The following is an 18,128-nucleotide window of genomic DNA, read 5'->3' on the forward strand; positions in this document are numbered from 1 at the left end:
CTGGACAGGCTGCCATTTAGATACACCTTCTGTGATCTAGAGGACAAATAACTTAGTATCCACTTTAAAGCAGAAGAGTTAAAACCATAACATTTAAGTTTATCAACCAGTAGAGAATGGTCCAGCACATCAAATGCAGCACTAAAATCTAACAGCACAGCTCCCACCAACATAGTTATCTATAGCTTTAAGCCAGTCATCAGTCATCTGTATCAAGGCAGTAGAAGTAGAGTGACCAGCTCTATAGACATGTTGATAATCTGTTGCAAGCTTGTTTGAAACAAAATACTCTTGAATTTGTGAATGCACCAACTTTTCCATGATTTTGCTCAAGACAGGTAAAATACTTATAGGTCTAGAATGTCCCTCATTAAAAGCAGCTTTGGTATCCTTAGGTAAAGGAAAAACCTTAGCCTCCTTCTACATCTTTGGAAATGTGATGATCGACAGTATCGAAAGCCTTAGTCAGGTCAATAAACAAGGCAACACAAAAATACTTATTGTCAATAGCAGCCCTGATGTTATCTATGACTTCTAAGCATGCAGTCACAGTACTATGCTTGGCTCTAAAACCAGACTACATGGTATTTAAGATGGAATGAGAGTCTAGAAAAAGCCTTAGTTGGGAAGATACTAATTTTAGATAGGACGCAGAGGTTAGAAATAGGCAGATAATTGTTCATCTCTGAAGGAGGACCTGCTTTTAACAAAGGAGAGACGAAAGCTTGTTTCCAGATATCAGGCAGGACCTCTTTAGAAATAGATAGATTATACAAATTTGTCAAGGGTTGAGCTATAATAGGAGCAGCGATTTTTAGAAAATAGGGGTCAATGCCGATTATAATCATATTAAAATCTCCTGGAATAAAATCCATCTTCACAATAATACCGGTAATCACTCCAGCCCATATTATTTTCTGTTACAGACCCGGCCCCATATCAGAGAAAGGCAAAGTTACGTGACCCTCTAAGAAAATAAGCTTTGGGGGGCCCTGAGTTACAGTTTAAAAAGCCATGTGACAATATCAGGGACAGGTAAACGTGGGAATAAATTAACCTTTCTTTCATGAACCGCTGGAGAGCAAGGGTACATAGATACATCATGCATCCCGCGCTCAGGTGTATCCGTCACTGATCTTGTGCTGTCGGGTACATGAGCTCTGTCTGACTGAGTGACAGATAGCTGAAACAAATGGTCTTTAACAGAGGCTGATGATGACCTTTGCATGGCATTATTTATCTTCCCTGTGTGTACCAGTAAGCGTAGTGCATTTTGAATACCAAACAGTCTGAGATAACAACCTATGCTTCGTTCATTGTTGGTTTTCTTGATCAAAGTGCAACAATTTCCATTCTGTTGAGAGAAAAAGTGACAATATTCATGGATTTATGATTGACCCTGTGGCCATGAGAGGTAACCAGACCAATTTTATGCCATCGACTAAAAGCACACATCTTCAATCAATATCTGAAATTAATTTGCACTTTGCTACTAAATAATCTTCCTTGCCTGTATTACTACCTACTAGGGCTATCCCCGACTAAGGATTTGGATAGTCGACTATGATTGGCCAAAATTTGCCGTTAGTTGACTATTAGTTGACAAAGAAATTAAAAAAAAAGTATATATATTTTTTTATCATTCCATTTGGGCTGTGGGGGGTGCTTAATGTCTGAAGGAGTTGACTGAAGGCTTCTTGTCCTCTGCAAAAGCATGCAATTGGTCCACTGATGGATACATCTTGATATTTGTCTAGTCTAGTGTGTTCATTAGATGGGTGAAATCCTCTTTCAGTGCCTCTGTGCCTGTTTTCGTAGGCAGGTAGCCTCTGGTATGCGTGCCATTAGCGTTAGCCACGCTTCTAGGCCTCTTTTCTTTTGGAAAGAATGATAAAAAAATATATATATATGGCAAAATCGGCGAGTTTATTCCACGCTGTCCCGATTCTAAGCATTTTCGGTGATGGAATGGTGGGGGAAAGTTGCAGCACGCCGAGATGTACCCAGGGTAGAAGGCCCGCGCTGTTCCGGGCAAGGGTGCCCCCGTGGGAGCCGATAAGGACCCCCGGGGACCCCTTTTGCCCCCCCACGGCCATATTCCGACGTTTTCGACAACAGAAGCCATAGGTAGAAAGGTTCCCCACGCCCAGGGGTACCCAGGGTAGAAGGCCCGCGTGGATCCGGGCAAGGGTGCCCCCGTGGGAGCCGATAAGGACCCCCGGGGACCCCGTTTGGCCAGTTTAAGAGTGTCTCGGGCACTCCTGCTGCTGCCCCTCGCTCTGCTGCATCCATGCACACCCGAGTGGAGGTCAGGGGACCTTGGGGGCCTGCACACCCATGTGGAGGTCAGGTTAGGTTGACTGTCACTACCTCAAGAGAGTCATTGTTACTCCAGGAGTGTACCCGTGCTTCATGACAGTGCTCTAACCCTAACACTGAGTTGCCTGCCTGCCTACCCAGAAGAGAGTGGGCCTTACTGGTCTCACGGATACCCCCCCTAACCCCCCTAAACTCACCCCAGGAAGAGCGACTCATTACACTTTTATCTGTCTCTGTCTGTGGTGCTGAAATACATTCAACATGCATGGTGCCGCTCATCCATTCACATTCGACCCCCAGGAGAGGCTCTCAAACCGGGGATGGAGCCTCTCACACACACACACACACACACACACACACACACACACACACACACACACACACACACACACACACACACACACACACACACACACACACACACACACACACACACACACACACACACACACACACACACACACACACACACACACACACACACACACACACACTAAGGCTGAGCCCGAACCCTGTTTTTAGGGTTCGAACGTCTGCCAGGGTCTATTCGAACGTTCGTTTTTTGTAAATTTTTTAATAAAAAAAAAGATTTTATTACATTTTTTTTTTTTATATATAATTTTTTTTTTTTATTGTATTATTATAGATCCTACGGAGGGCGGCATTGCATAATCTATTGGTGAAAAAAATTTTTTTACAGTGGTGGCTGTTCATGTAAACATGTAATTAAACAAAGGGAAAAGACAGCAGTCAAACATGTTATCACGCACTCACTTTTTGTCCCGGTAGAACATCGCCGTATGAATTGGAATAACCAAAGCTTTCTGGTCTGGCGGGCTTGAAATGTCCATAAATGTGTATCCAATCCATAAATCCATTTAGTTAGATCCAGTATTGACTGAATGTATCTGTGATTATTATAGATTTTCCTGGTTGACTCCCGCTCCCGGACGTGATGTCACACGAAAGCCAGCCGCACTCACCCAATAGACTATTCTATTCTAAACAGTTATATTAGTGTGAACGTAATATACATTTTATCCAGTGCATATATTTGGATAGTATTGTGATATCATAATCCCATTTATATATAGTTTTTTTTTATACATTTCAACATTTGATTGCTTTTCGTGCATTTTTCAATTGGCTGCGTTCGAGCGTTGCGCACTTGGCGATGTTTCTATCGCCTCAGAAGTCACTCAGAACAGAGGGGGGGATGAACATGAAGCATAAACAATGATTTATATATTACACGTTATTGTGCATTTTAACTTTACTGTCTAGTATCGTAATAAAACATTTAGACTATAGACACTTGGCACCTGTATACTATAGATTAATTTCATTACCCCTGGAAAAAAAAAACTGAAATAAATTACGATTGAATATTCGATAGGTCTTCTACCTTTTGATTTAAGGATCAAATGAGACAAGTTATTTCCAAAAGCGGGATTTATTGCACCAATGCAGATAAATGAAAATGGGGGACCTGCATGATGTAAACAATAAGACGAAAGTCTCTCTGGTCTGCATCCCCTTAACAATTGTATGTACTGTTATACTGTACCCATTCTGCAATCTGTTAATACACTTTTCAATCAAACAATATAGAAAAACAGGCCCAGTAATTGAAACATTAACAAGTCGGCACTCAACTCTGAACATTAACAACTTGTAACATTTAAAATATACATTAACAATAATAATAATAATTAACAAATGTGGGATTTATTGCACACGTCGTTTTTAACAAAGCAATGCAGATATATAATAACTAAGTAACCAAAATAAAATGATGCCTCACTCACGCAGTCGGCCTATTGGTCTAAACTCTCTTCATGTTGTGTGCCAAGAATATAAGTTGTCCACATGCACAAGTTGTTTTTAACAAAGCAATGCAGATATATAATAACTAAGTAACCAAAATAAAATGATGCCTCACTCACGCAGTCGGCCTATTGGTCTAAACTCTCTTCATGTTGTGTGCCAAGAATATAAGTTGTCCACATGCACAAGTTGTTTTTAACAAAGCAATGCAGATATATAATAACTAAGTAACCAAAATAAAATGATGCCTCACTCACGCAGTCGGCCTATTGGTCTAAACTCTCTTCATATTGTGTGCCAAGAAGATAAGTTTGTCCACATTGTCAGGGAGGAGGCAGCTTCTCATCTTATTGACAATGTATCCTGCCTTGGAAAAGATTCGTTCCGATGATGTGGAAGTGGCTGGGATACAAAGGCAGTGTTTTGCTGCCAGTGACAGTGTTGGGTAGCGGGCAGAATTGGCCTTCCACCACACTAGCGGGCCGCCGGAATTCACTTTGGATTTGTCCTGGAGGTATTGCTCCATCTCTTTTTTTGCAGATCCGCCGCCTTCCTCCGTCTCCTCCTCCTCCTCTTCATCCCCCGACTGAAGCAACATTTCAATGTCATGTTGTTTTTGTTTTTTTTGCGGGGGTCCAGCGGCTCCCGCCGGGTCTCCCTCTCCCTCGCTTGCACCGGCGTCTTCCACGGTTGCGTCACGCTGTTGCAAGTGGTCAGCAAGCAGAACAACCTGGAAATAAAATATTGTATTAATAATTAAAATCGGAGACTATGTTGTGCTGCCTTCATGTGCAGGCTACAATGTGGCATGATAAGATAGTTGTGTGAATAATGAATATCGGTCAGACTCGGAGTAGTTTAATTAATAATTGAATATATTAATCAATAGTCTAACCTGGATATATACGTTGTCCTTCATCTCAGCATCGATGAATTTGAGATGTTTGAACCGGGGGTCCAGAGCAGCAGAAAGGAGATAGATACTGGCAGGTTCCAGGTCCTGCAGCTCCCATCTGGTGTCAATCTCATGGACCAGGGACTTCTTCAGATCCCTTATCGCAGGGCTGTCCGACTCATCTGGTGACAAGTGTCGTTTTTTAAGATTCGTTAACATGGGCACGGTTGCCGACAAGGACACATTGTTCTCTTGGGAGAAGAGCTCTGTGAGCGTCTCCAGAGGGTGGAGCACATCCGCGACATCACCTGCCAGGGTCCACTGGTCCGAACTGAGGTCCAGTAATCTATCAGACTTTTTGGAGACAGTGGCGTCGGACAACACGGCTGTTATTGGCCATCGTTGCTCCACCAAGCGATCCAGCATGGACAATGTGGAGTTCCAACGAGTGGCAACGTCTGGGATTAGTTTGTGATCTATGACATTCTGCTGTTCTTGTTTTGCTTTCAGAGCAGCTGTAGCTTTTGCGCTTTTTCTAAAATGCGCTACCAGATTCCTGCCCGCTGCAACAGTGCGATGCACGGTGCTCTGTTTGAGAGAGGAGTTTATGCACAGCTGTAAAGTGTGTCCCGAGCAGCAGACCCCCTGGACCTTGCCCCAATTTTCTGGGTCCTGTGTAAGTGTCTCGGTACACAGCTTCATGTTGCTGGCATTGTCGTGTACAACAGCCACTCGTTTGTAGTTGGGTATGCCATACGCGCCAGCCACTTCACCCAGGCGTTGGGCGATGTTTACTCCCGAATGCTTAATCTCCAGCTCTTTAGTTTCCAATACATAACCCCGTAGTTCCCACTCGTCAGAAATAAAATGACAGGTGACTGCCATGTACGCCTCCATCGCCACCGACGTCCAAGCGGCTGTTGTGAATGCCACAGCGGTGGCATGGTCAATGTACAAGGAGACTTTCTCCCGCACGGCCCCGTACCTCAGGGTTAGGTTGTTGGAAACAGTGGCTCTTTTGGGGATGGTGTAACCTGGCGCCATCAGATTAACCATTCTCCTGAATCCCTCACCCTCTACTACATTTATGGGCCTCATGTCCAAAGCAATAAAATCCACAATCGAGTCCAATAACTGGTTCTTTCTCTTCTCCGTTATTGGTTTTGCTGCGTCAAATTGCAGTAGTGTCTGCGTCGTGGTTGAGGAGGTGGGCCCGCCGTCCAGATCCAGTTTATGTACCTAAAATAATGAATTTGTTATTATTATTAGCATATTGTTCTTATTGTATTTATTTGAGACCAGGCCAACAGCATCACGCTTTCGCACAGCAGGCTGCACGTGGCGAATGGCGATACTTCTAATTACTAATTAGGGCCCAATACTTAAATTTTTTATATGAGCAGCCAGGTTGGATGTGCCACCGTGGAATGCCAACTGCTTGTCGCAGATTTGACACACAGCCTTTACTTTGTCGTCTGTTAATTTAAAGTGTTTCCACACAGGTGAAGTCTTCCCACTTGCAGCTGCCATGATTGAATAATGAGCCGAGTGCCGCGGGCCGCGGGGACGCGCATCTTCGCCTCGACTCCACCCCGCGCGCCGCCGCGGGGACGCGCCTCTTCACATCGCCTCACCCGCGCCTCCTTTTTTTCATTTTTTTTCCCCCGAACGTCCGAATGCATTAATTAAAGTCCGAATGCCAGCGGAACGAACGAACGTTCGAACGTTCGAACGTTCGGGCTCAGCCTTAACACACACACACACACACACACACCCTAACCATGACCCTAACCCCTAAGAGCAGGCCTCAAACTGGGCATGCCCTCTCACACACACCTCCTCTAACCCTAACCCTAACCCCTAAGAGTAGGCCTCAAACTGGGCATGCCCTCTCACACATACCCCCCCCCTAACCCTAACCCTAACCCCCAAGACTAGGCCTCAGACTGGGCATGCCCTCTCACACACTAGGGATGTGCATCTCCTCACTGAGGCCGATGCGATGTGCATCTCGATACGGTGCCAACGATACGATACATTAACGATACATTTGAAGCACCGGGCGATGCGATATGATTCACCCCCTGTTGAGATACGATACGATTTGATTCAACATAATGCGATTCGGGGCGATACGATGCGATTCAACACGATGCAAAATAATAATAATAATAATAATAATAATAATAATAAATAATACAATTTTATGGTATGACAGAGGATTTGGTTGTATTCCTTATATGCAGCTTATATTATTATTAAAAATAAAAGAATCTACTGTAAGACAATTTATATAAAAACTCTTGGGTGCCTAAGAAGACTTTTGCATAAACTGTCTTTTCTATCCACTTTAGCTAAAAACACACGGGATTTATTTATCATTATTATTATTTTGTTGTTCCTATTTGTGAATAATCATGCACTGAAATGTCAAATCACGTTCCATTTGTACCTGTACAATATGGTGAATAAAGTAATCTGAATCTGAGAGAGAGAGAGAGAGAGAGAGAGAGAGAGAGAGAGAGAGAGAGAGAGAGAGAGAGAGAGAGAGAGAGAGAGAGAGAGAGAGCCCCTCCCCGTCTGAGCTGCCCCGTCGACAGTTGATGATGTCACACACTAGACTAGGTCACTAGGATGCGTCTATAGTACTTTCCGACCGTAGCATTATGTCAACATCACGGAGCCAGGCTGGATGGATTGCATGAAGCGATATAATTAAGAAATGAATAACCAATAAATGTGAAGTTATCTTTGAACCCCTGTTGTCAAGCGTCTTCAATATACCCCCCCCCCCCCTCCTCACTAATGTTACTGGTGTTGCAGAGTCACTTTAGTTAGACACTAGTTTAGCATTAGCTGAACGGCTAACTGGCGTTAGCCAGAGGCTACTAGCGTTAGCATGTTGAGCAATTCTATTCATGTCTCCTCGACTTCCACTGTTTGTTGATAACTGTGACGCGGCTCTCGCCTTATGTAGTAGCAAAGCAATAGTATCTGCTGTGTGTGTGTGCAGTCACAGTGCACTGCTGACAAGTGGATGAGAGGAAATTATATCAATGCATCGGTTTTTGACCGATGCAAAGACGCTACAACAAGATGCATCGCGAGTTCAGCCTGACATTTTGCCGACGCGGACTTATTCCACCGGTGCACTTGCATCGTGAACGTGTATGCCGGCGCACCGATGCAAATCGATGAATCGTCACATCACTATCACACACACCCCCCTCTAACCCTAACCCCTAAGAGTAGGCCTCAAACTGGGCATGCCCTCTCACACACACCCCCCTCTAACCCTAACCCCTAAGAGTAGGCCTCAAACTGGGCATGCCCTCTCTCTCACACACACACACACACACACACACACACACACACACACACACACACACACACACACACACACACACACACACACACACACACACACACACACACACACACACACACACACACACACACACCCTAACCCCTAAGAGTAGGCCTCAAACTGGGCATGCCCTCTCACACACACACCCCTCTAACCCTAACCCCTAAGAGTAGGCCTCAAACTGGGCATGCCCTCTCACACACACACCCCCCCCTAACCCTAACCCCCAAGACTAGGCCTCTAACTGGGCATGCCCTCTCACAAACACCCCTCCCTAACCCTAACCCTAACCCCCAAGACTAGGCCTCAAACTGGGCATGCCCTCTCACACACACACACAGCGAGGGGGACCTGTTGGTTCACCCATGACCCCCGAGAGCAGTGGCGAATCCTTATGGAAGCCAACGGAAGCCATGCCTCCCTAATATTAAAATATGAATTAATATAAAATATGAAATATGATTTTTTTTTTTTTTTTTTTTTTTTTAATATAGTTTACATTCTTTTTCATCTGTGCATCTGTGTTATAATTTTTTATTTTTTTTAAATGTCGCCCTCTTCTCCTTCTCACTCCCTCTAACACACTGTCAGCCTCACTATGCTCACTGCAGCAGGAGAGGAGGCAGATGGTAGGTCTCTTTCTCCAGGCTTTCAGCATTATAGAGTCCAAATCCGATCCTAGCCAATCAGATTCGAGCTGACTGCCACAGCTGACTGCCAGAGGAAAACACTCAGCATATTTTCCCCTCTGCAACCCGTAACTGTTCCCACGGGCCGAATATTGCCCCGATCCTCGCGAGATTAAATCCACGGGGACCTCTCGGCGTGCCGAAGCTTTTCCTAAATCACTTCCATCATCGAAAACGAGGGGAAAAGGTCGGCTCGCGACCCTGAAAATGTCGCGTGATTTTAAAAACGCTGTATTAAGTGAGCCTATTATGGGATCCACGCAAGCTTTCTATCGTGGAAACATCTGGGCGTCCCGCAACTTTTACTCAATCACATGTAGCCCCTAAAATGCTTAGAAAAGGAAAACAGAAAGCGTGGAATAAACTCGCCGAAACGGAAAAGTGTCCCACGGGCGCGCCGTGAATCCGATCCGCGTGAAAATATTCACGGCCATAGATGAGACCGTGGGACACCTTTTTGCAACCGAATATGTGTCTCGAATTTGCTCCCACGCGGCGCGCAAAATCGTGCAAGGAAAAATCGGACCAAAAATTAACCAATGCTCCAGCAGTATTAATGACCCTGATGTAAACAAGACAAACGTCTTTCTCTGGTCTGCATCCCCTTATACAATTGTGTGTATTGAGCCGTACTGTATTGTACCCATTCTGCAATCTGTTAAATAAATAAAAAGAAAGTTTGACTGGCCGCCGAGCCATACTGTAGTGTGTAGTGTACATGGTGACTGCTTGACTTAAAAAAAAAAAAAAAAAAAAAATATTAATAAAAATATTTAATAATTTTTTTTTTAATAATTTTTTTTTGGCTTCCCCTGTTATTTTACCCACGCGACGCCACTGCCCGAGAGGGGGCCTACCTAAGGGCTATCCGACGGGACCACAGGGAGGTCAGGTCCACCACACTCACGGCTCAGGGCCCTGGCCCATCGCCGCCCCTCAGAGTCTGGCTACTACTACTATGCACTCATGAGTGTAGCACCCAAGTTCAACACTGTTTGACAAACATTGTTACTTAGCTGAAAGCGATGTACTCTTCCTGCTGACCTGTTGTACATAACTTGTATGTCGCTTTGGATAAAAGTGTTAGCTTGACTAAATGTAAATGTAACGGCACAGTGTTTTACACAGCGACAAACATGAAGGATAAGAGTAAATACTAGGAAAACTAGACCAGACGTTTTCAGGTTACTTAGATACAACCTTTATACAGCCGTCTCCCCTTATTTTGTTTTTGGAAATGTAGACAGCTGATGCTTGAATGGGTTGAGTATGTTCAACTCTGTGCATTCTGTTTCCTCGACTGAGGACTGAGACTACATGAAGTTAGCAGTAGCCAGGACACAATTTAAAATGTAAAATGTAGGTTGACCTGAATTGTGGTTAAAAAACCTATTGTTGTTGATATACCCATGCATTAACTCTTTCTCTGCCATACCCAAGATTTCTCGGGTTATCTTGCCATGCGATTTCTCGGGTTTTGGTCCTTTGATATTTTCCTTTGATCCCTGTTCTATACTGTCAGCCGGAGCCACCTACAGTAGGTGTCTCTGATTCATATGCCTACGTTGGAATTGCAATGACGATCGAATATAAGCAGGTGGCAGTATCCCCTACCTTTGAACTGGAATGGCTTGGTGTGGAGACCAGTTTTCCTTTTATTTATTTTTTTGGCAAGGGCTCCTCCTCCTGCCTGAACAGACACAGCGATCTCTTTGAAATGTTGTTGCCTGAAGTGTATTTCCCATACGAGTATAGACATATACACTGGTAATCGCGATGGCGATGCGATCACTTGGAATTATTCTTTTTGGAATACCTTCTGGCTAAGGTAAGGTATATTTTGTGTCTATTTTACCGAACCTGAAACATGTTTTTGTAACGATCACAGTTTTGTGTTTTACCAGACGTAAAACATGCTCGAAAACACGATCACAGTTTTTTGTTAAAACGACCCCCCCCCCCCCCCCCCCCCTTGATGATTTTGTGAATGCACATTATGTACATGGTATATACCTTTGATTTGGGAGTATTTGGAGCTTCAGGCGATCAACCAGAACGATTTGGGCTTATTGCATAACGTGTCATATCTCGCGATCTATGGAAAAATACTGGATTATTCTGGAAATGGGGTGATGTTTAGCGTGTAGCGTGTAACAAACTACAGTGTGTAGAAATTAACTAATTAGTCAGTAATGGACTAGGAACAATGCCTGTCAAATGAGCCATACTATTGTCTCCATAGCTATAATACAGAACACACAATGGGTCTACAAACATCGCTAAAATGGTCAACAACGCTGGTGCCAGTTAGTAAAGATGGGGAATGAGTTAAAAAAATATTTCCCCCAGCGAATCTCTTCAATATCAATATCATGCTGTCAGAACAGTTTTATGTTTGCAAGTTAAGTATTTAATGTTCACTATTGCCTATTTAGGCCCCCAATAAATATAGGTGAAGCATTTCCAATGTTCCACTCTTTGGCGAAACAAGAGGGCTCCTCTGAGTCTGGCCGCAAATCACACCACTCTCAGGGCTCTACAGTAAGACTGACAACATAACATTGACAGCCCACTGAACTCTCTTGAACTCAACAGGCTGTCAATCCAAAGAGAAAACATCACTTCCACCGCTTCCGCGATGGCTTTCAAATGTCTCTTTCAAGACGCTCTCCTGCTGTGCTCTGAAAACAGTCATGTGATGACCAACATTATGATAAAAAGAGAATACAGCGAACATTGATCTGTTAATTTCACCGTGATCATAAAGATCTGATCAGAGAAGGTTCTTCTCCTTCGTCTTCTAGTAGTTAACTTATCGAGACACTGTTTATGTCTCACTTAGGCCTTTCACACCGGCCGGGCTTCCCAAACACAATCTTGAACCGGCCGACACGTTCACACCGGGAATAATTGGTTCAGAACATGAAAAATCGGTGCTCAGCTGGAACTGAAAAATAGTTGTTTTTTCCTTGCAAACTGTGACATCATCAGTGGGCGTGTCATATTCTAGGCTGTCAGGCCAAGCGAAAACAGCGAACAGCAGAGGTTTGGCATTACACTCAATCAATCCATACAACAGGAAGCGATTTGTGACTGATCTCAAAATAAATTAGATTCCAATGTATTGTTATTATACAGCACAAGTACAATACACCATCCAACCAGAGTGGATAAATAAATGCTTCAGAAAATAATATGTGTGGAGAAAGGCTTAGTGAGCCTCGGCGCGCAAGCACACACACAAACACACACACACACACACACACACACACACACACACACACACACACACACACACACACACACGTACTGTATACTAGGGATGTTCGATATTGGCTTTTTTACCTATCCCGATATTGTCCAACTCTTAATTTCCGATACCGATATCAACCGATACCGATATATGCAGGGTTTCCCCCCCAAAAAAACGGAATAATTTCAGGTAATTAACATTACATATATCTTGTCGTGGAATTAACACAACATTATGCATACTTTTGACAATAAATCAAATCTGAATTTGTTCTTACTTGCTTGCCTGGGTAAATAAACATTTTACATTTTAATGCCAATATCGGTAGGCCGATAATATCGGACATCCCTAGTATATACTATTCTATCATTCGAATGACTTGTTTTATTGGGTATCATAATAGTAAGTCCTACTGTAGAACATGACATATTAGCATGATGACATCTGATTTATTAATGCCAATACTGAAGACTGCGCAATGGCTCTTGACAAGTGTAAATTATGGATTAGTCAGTTGCAGTCAACGTCGGACCCTTTAGCTCAACTAGTTAGTGCAGCTGCCTGTGGATCCTATGGTCCCAGATTCAAATATCTCAGTTGGACACGTGTATTTTTTTTATTTCATTAATTTATGCATTTTTGTATCCACTCTGGTTGGATGATATATTGTACTGTATAATGACAATACATTTGAATCTGATCTCATCTTGAGATCGCTACCTGTTGAGTGGATCAGCATAGTGCAATGCCGAACCTCTGAAGCTGTTTTATATAGGGCACATTTTGCCAGTGTAGTATTCATATGGTTGTGTTTACCTCCGCCTGAGTAACGCCCCCCGTTGATGACGGAGGACGGTGGAACTTGGTTCTCCTTAAATAGGTGTAAACGCGGGCTTGGAGAACATCAAGGTTCAGAGGCTCCAGAACGGAGCCGAAGCTTGAACCGGAGCCCTGCCGGTGTGAAAGGGGCTACTGTGGCCTCAGCTTGCATCTCTGATAGCAGACGGGCATTTCCAACAGCCTGGCATAGATTTACGCTCTTCTGAATGCACTCTTCTAGTTTGTTTGTGTTTCGCATAGCCTACGTTGTCTTCATCCCGGATGCAGAACCGATTGTGGTTCGTATACGAGATAATGTGCTTTTAAAAAATCTCTTGGATCTAGTCCACGGCTTCCAGGTTGTCACAGGGCTGGGTTTTTAACCCTTTCACTCCGCACTACCAAATGGTTTAACCCTTTCACTGACACAATACAGAAGGTTAACCCTTTCACTATCACACGGCAAATGGTTAACCCTTTCACTACCACACTACAGAAGGTTAACCCTTTACTATCACACTACAGACGTCTGTAGTGTGATAGTAAAGGGTTAACCTTCTGTAGTGTGGTAGTAAAACAGTTAATATTGCTTCAAAAAGGATCCAGGGTATCGACTCTATTTGCAGGGGAAACCGCTAACAGTAGCACGCGCTTTGATGGCGCTCTCTCTGTGGCTATCATCCCTAGTCCATATGGCAACATGTTTGAGTGTGATAGGCTGCTTGACTTTCCTGAGAGAGATATTGTTCCTTTCATTACTGCTCACATGGTGGTTTGGTGTGTAGCTGTGCAGAAGGCGTCGACATTGATGTTGCTTGTTTTTCCACACGGATATTAAAATAGACAATATGGCAAGTTTTAGATACTACGGTATACATTTTTTTTTAGATTTATTTTGTTGTATCATTCCATTTGGGCTGTGAGGGGTGCTTAATGTCTGAAGGAGTCGACTGAAGGCTTCTTGTCCTCTGCAAAAGCATGCAATTGGTCCACTGATGGATACATCTTGATATTTGTCTAGTCTAGTGTGGTCATTAGATGGGTGAAATCCTCTTTCAGTGCCTCTGTGCCTGTTTTCGTAGGCAGTTAGCTTCTGGTATGCATGCCATTAGCGTTAGCCACGCTTCTAGGCCTCTTTTCTTTTGGAAAGAATGATAAATATATATATATATATATATATAAAATAAAAATGTATATATATATTCGACTAAGAGGTTGGTTAGTCGACTACGGCCCCTTTCGACCAATTAGTCGACTAATCGACTAATAGGGGTCAGCCCTAGATGACATCAGTAATGGGTTTACTGCTGTTCTTTTCAGAGTAACTCAACGTTGTCGTACAATAACAGGAATAGGGTTAAGCTCTTGGGTTCAGGAGGTTAAACACATAGCATTTACTCCCTCAAAACTCAATATGCTTTGCCTCCAGCAGTTGTCATCATGATTCATTTTCATTTTGAAAAAGGAAATAGTGATGTTCATCTGCCTAGTCCATGGACTGATATAGTATGTATCTACAAGAGCTGGCCCAATAATGACTTGTTTTAGGTAGGTAGATCAAATAATAATATTCATGCAGTATTACAAGTTATGGCTAAATGTGTCCTTATGTTGTCACAGGGACAGAGGAAAGATAATTTGCTGCGCAAAGAAAAGCACTTCACTCTGCCCTTTTTAAGTACAAGATTTGTACAACAAAACCCTCATCCTTAAAAGGCTGTCGTGCTCTTGCCAAATAAGCACTTACGTCAAGTGATAAGTGATGTAAAACCACGGCCAACAGTATAAAACTAAAATCGTCCATAAATCAGAATCAAGTTGATGTGCGCCATTTTAACTCACACTATTGCCTCGGCTAAGTGTTAGATTTATGCCATCATGTAAATAAATCCACACTGTGGAAGTGGTGGTGATGCGAACACACCCAGTTTAACAACAATGTTGTTTCATAATGTATACACACAAACAGAAAACCATCCCGCTCTGTTTTTCATACACACATTTACCAACTTATAGACTTTTGGTTATCAGTCAATCAGCCAAAGAAGTTAGAGGCGATACAATAGCAAATGTAACGTAACCAATCGTGAAAAAGATATCTGTGTTTCTATTTGTGCTGATTCAGGTGATTCAGACCATCAGTGCGGTGGATAAGGACGAACCTCCGAGTGGCCATCGGTTCTATTTCACCTTAGCTGCAGCTGTGGCGGGAAATCTCAACTTCACCCTGCGAGATAACAAAGGTAACTCATCTTCCGCCACCTTTGGCCTCCAGTAGGAATGTTTTTTTCATGAGCACCTTGCAGGCTATTTTAAGCTTTGTTTTGGATCTACAGTCTATGGCTGTGACTGTGTTATAGCGTCAGTTTTCAGAGAGTAATAGCGACTGAGCTGTTGTGATGGATATTTTCTCAATCGTGTCAAGATTTGCTATGGTTGTACAGAGTTTTCAGAAACAGTAGTTTGGTTGCTGCATTTTATTTATTTATTTACTCCTGTGATATAAGTTGATTACTTGGCCTGTTAGTATTGTCAGAATCTGGTGAAACTAGGCCGTATACTGTAGGTTCTCTAGTAGCCAGGCAGATAAACATCATGGAAATGAACAACATGCTAATGCAACATGCTAATACTGAATTATAGGGGCAACTGCATGTTTAAAAGGTTGGACAAATGAATCCCCACTTAGGATACGATAGTGTTGCTGTTGATTTAAAGGGGCACACATCCAAAAACTCTAAACAGTTTTGCACACATTAATTTAGTTTGACAGTTATTGAGAGTAAATTAGTTTGAATATGGCCACCAGTAATAGATAGATAGATAGATAGATAGATAGATAGATAGATAGATAGATAGATAGATAGATAGATAGATAGATAGATAGATAGATAGATAGATAGATAGATAGATAGATAGATAGATAGATAGATAGATAGATAGATAGATAGATAGATAGATAGATAGATAGATAGATAGATAGATAGATAGATAGATAGATAGATAGATAGATAGATAGATAGATAGATAGATAGATAGATAGATAGATAGATAGATAGATAGATAGATAGATAGATAGATAGATAGATAGATAGATAGATAGATAGATAGATAGATAGATAGATAGATAGATAGATAGATAGATAGATAGATAGATAGATAGATAGATAGATAGATAGATAGATAGATAGATAGATAGATAGATAGATAGATAGATAGATAGATAGATAGATAGATAGATAGATAGATAGATAGATAGATAGATAGATAGATAGATAGATAGATAGATAGATAGATAGATAGATAGATAGATAGATAGATAGATAGATAGATAGATAGATAGATAGATAGATAGATAGATAGATATAGATAGATAGATAGATAGATAGATAGATAGATAGATAGATAGATAGATAGATAGAGAGAGAGAGAGAGAGAGAGAGAGAGAGAGAGAGAGAGAGAGAGAGAGAGAGAGAGATAGATAGATAGATAGATAGATAGATAGATAGATAGATAGATAGATAGATAGATAGATAGATAGATAGATAGATAGATAGATAGATAGATAGATAGATAGATAGATAGATAGATAGATAGATAGATAGATAGATAGATAGATAGATAGATAGATAGATAGATAGATAGATAGATAGATAGATAGATAGATAGATAGATAGATAGATAGGGCCATCAGGATGCTCAATGACAATTAACAACATGTAACAAACCCTATCAAACACACACACATCCTGAAATTCTGTATTTCTGTATGACAACTAATAAAGGAACTTGAAACTTGATACTTTATTAATACCCTTGGGGAAATTATGTGACATACAGAAAGGAGAAAAATGCTTTCTGAGTAAAATGCACCGTAGAATTAAATTCGGTTTTGAGTAGAGTGAATTTTAACAACTCCATCCAGAATGACTGAGTGCAGTCGCTGGTCATCTGCGTGGAACGCAGCAAGTGTCTTATTCAGTTCAAAGTGGCAGGCCTCAATCTTGGCCAATCTTAGAGCCAAAATCTGATTGCCATCCAAAAGCTTCTTATAGCATATCCAGCCACAGACCGCAATCGCTCCAAATCCGAGTAGCATGAATGCGATAATTCAGATGTCTTCCGCGTCTTCAATTTCGAGGGGGAAAATGCATGAACTACGCCACGCGCCCCAACTGTCAATGTTGAAACCCGATTGGAATGTCCCAAGTGGGCATAGAGGGTCAGCCTCATTCTGCTTTCTTCACGAAAATATGCGATCCACTACTGAAAGTGACCAGCTGATTAGATCCATATCGAGTAGGTTTGAGTAGAGTCCGACAACGGCACGAAGCACAGAGCGCAGATAGCAGATAGAAGATAGAAGAGTGGGAGAGGAGCAGAGGAGGAAGCAACTGGTCTCGAGGAGAGGCAGGAAGGAAACATTGAATCCTTGTGTTGTGTTAATTACAGCACAATGAAATAATGTAGATGAACAGAAATACCTTATCTTACAGGGACTGCTACTGTACCTTATTATTCAATTTTGCTGTAATTAACACAACACAAGGGTGCACTGTTCCTGATGCACTGTTCCCTACGGCGAGTGGCCAAATTTTTTTGGATGTGTGTGTGATTACATGCAAAATAAATCAGCATTGTTTTTTGGTGAAGTGCCCCTTTAAGCAAATGCAATGTGATGTGACCAGAAATGACTAAACCTGTCGCAGTTATAACACCACCTTGCACCATGGGGTGAACTTGAGGTCTGGACATCGATGACATTCCCTTCACGACAGTGCGGAAGTTCAGCCGGCATTGGTCCAATGTCAGCCCCAGGACATCATTCTATTAACTACGCCCCATGTGGAGACTCTTGGGAGTACAGCTTCACCTGTAATGTTAGAGAACACAACATCTCCTTTTTCTGTGAAAAGAAGCTTACTTGCTACTCAGCATTATGCAAATTTTTAACTTTTG

The 18,128-nt window shown here is 42.3% G+C and overlaps 1 protein-coding gene across 1 annotated transcript in view; it reads left to right on the top strand.

Moving 5' to 3' along the window:
• Positions 1–18,128, top strand: part of LOC311238303 (cadherin-7-like) — a gene marked incomplete at both ends in the record, with an annotated part of 370,362 nt that overhangs the window by 307,835 nt on the left and 44,399 nt on the right. The window contains one exon of the mRNA XM_084326328.1: positions 15,295–15,412. Coding sequence (XP_084182454.1) covers positions 15,295–15,412 — 118 coding nt within the window. The remainder of the gene's footprint in view (positions 1–15,294; positions 15,413–18,128) is intronic.

This window comes from Notolepis coatsorum (genome assembly GCF_963971535.1).
Source record: "Notolepis coatsorum genome assembly, chromosome: 12".
Classification (NCBI taxonomy): Eukaryota; Metazoa; Chordata; class Actinopteri; order Aulopiformes; family Paralepididae; genus Notolepis; species Notolepis coatsorum.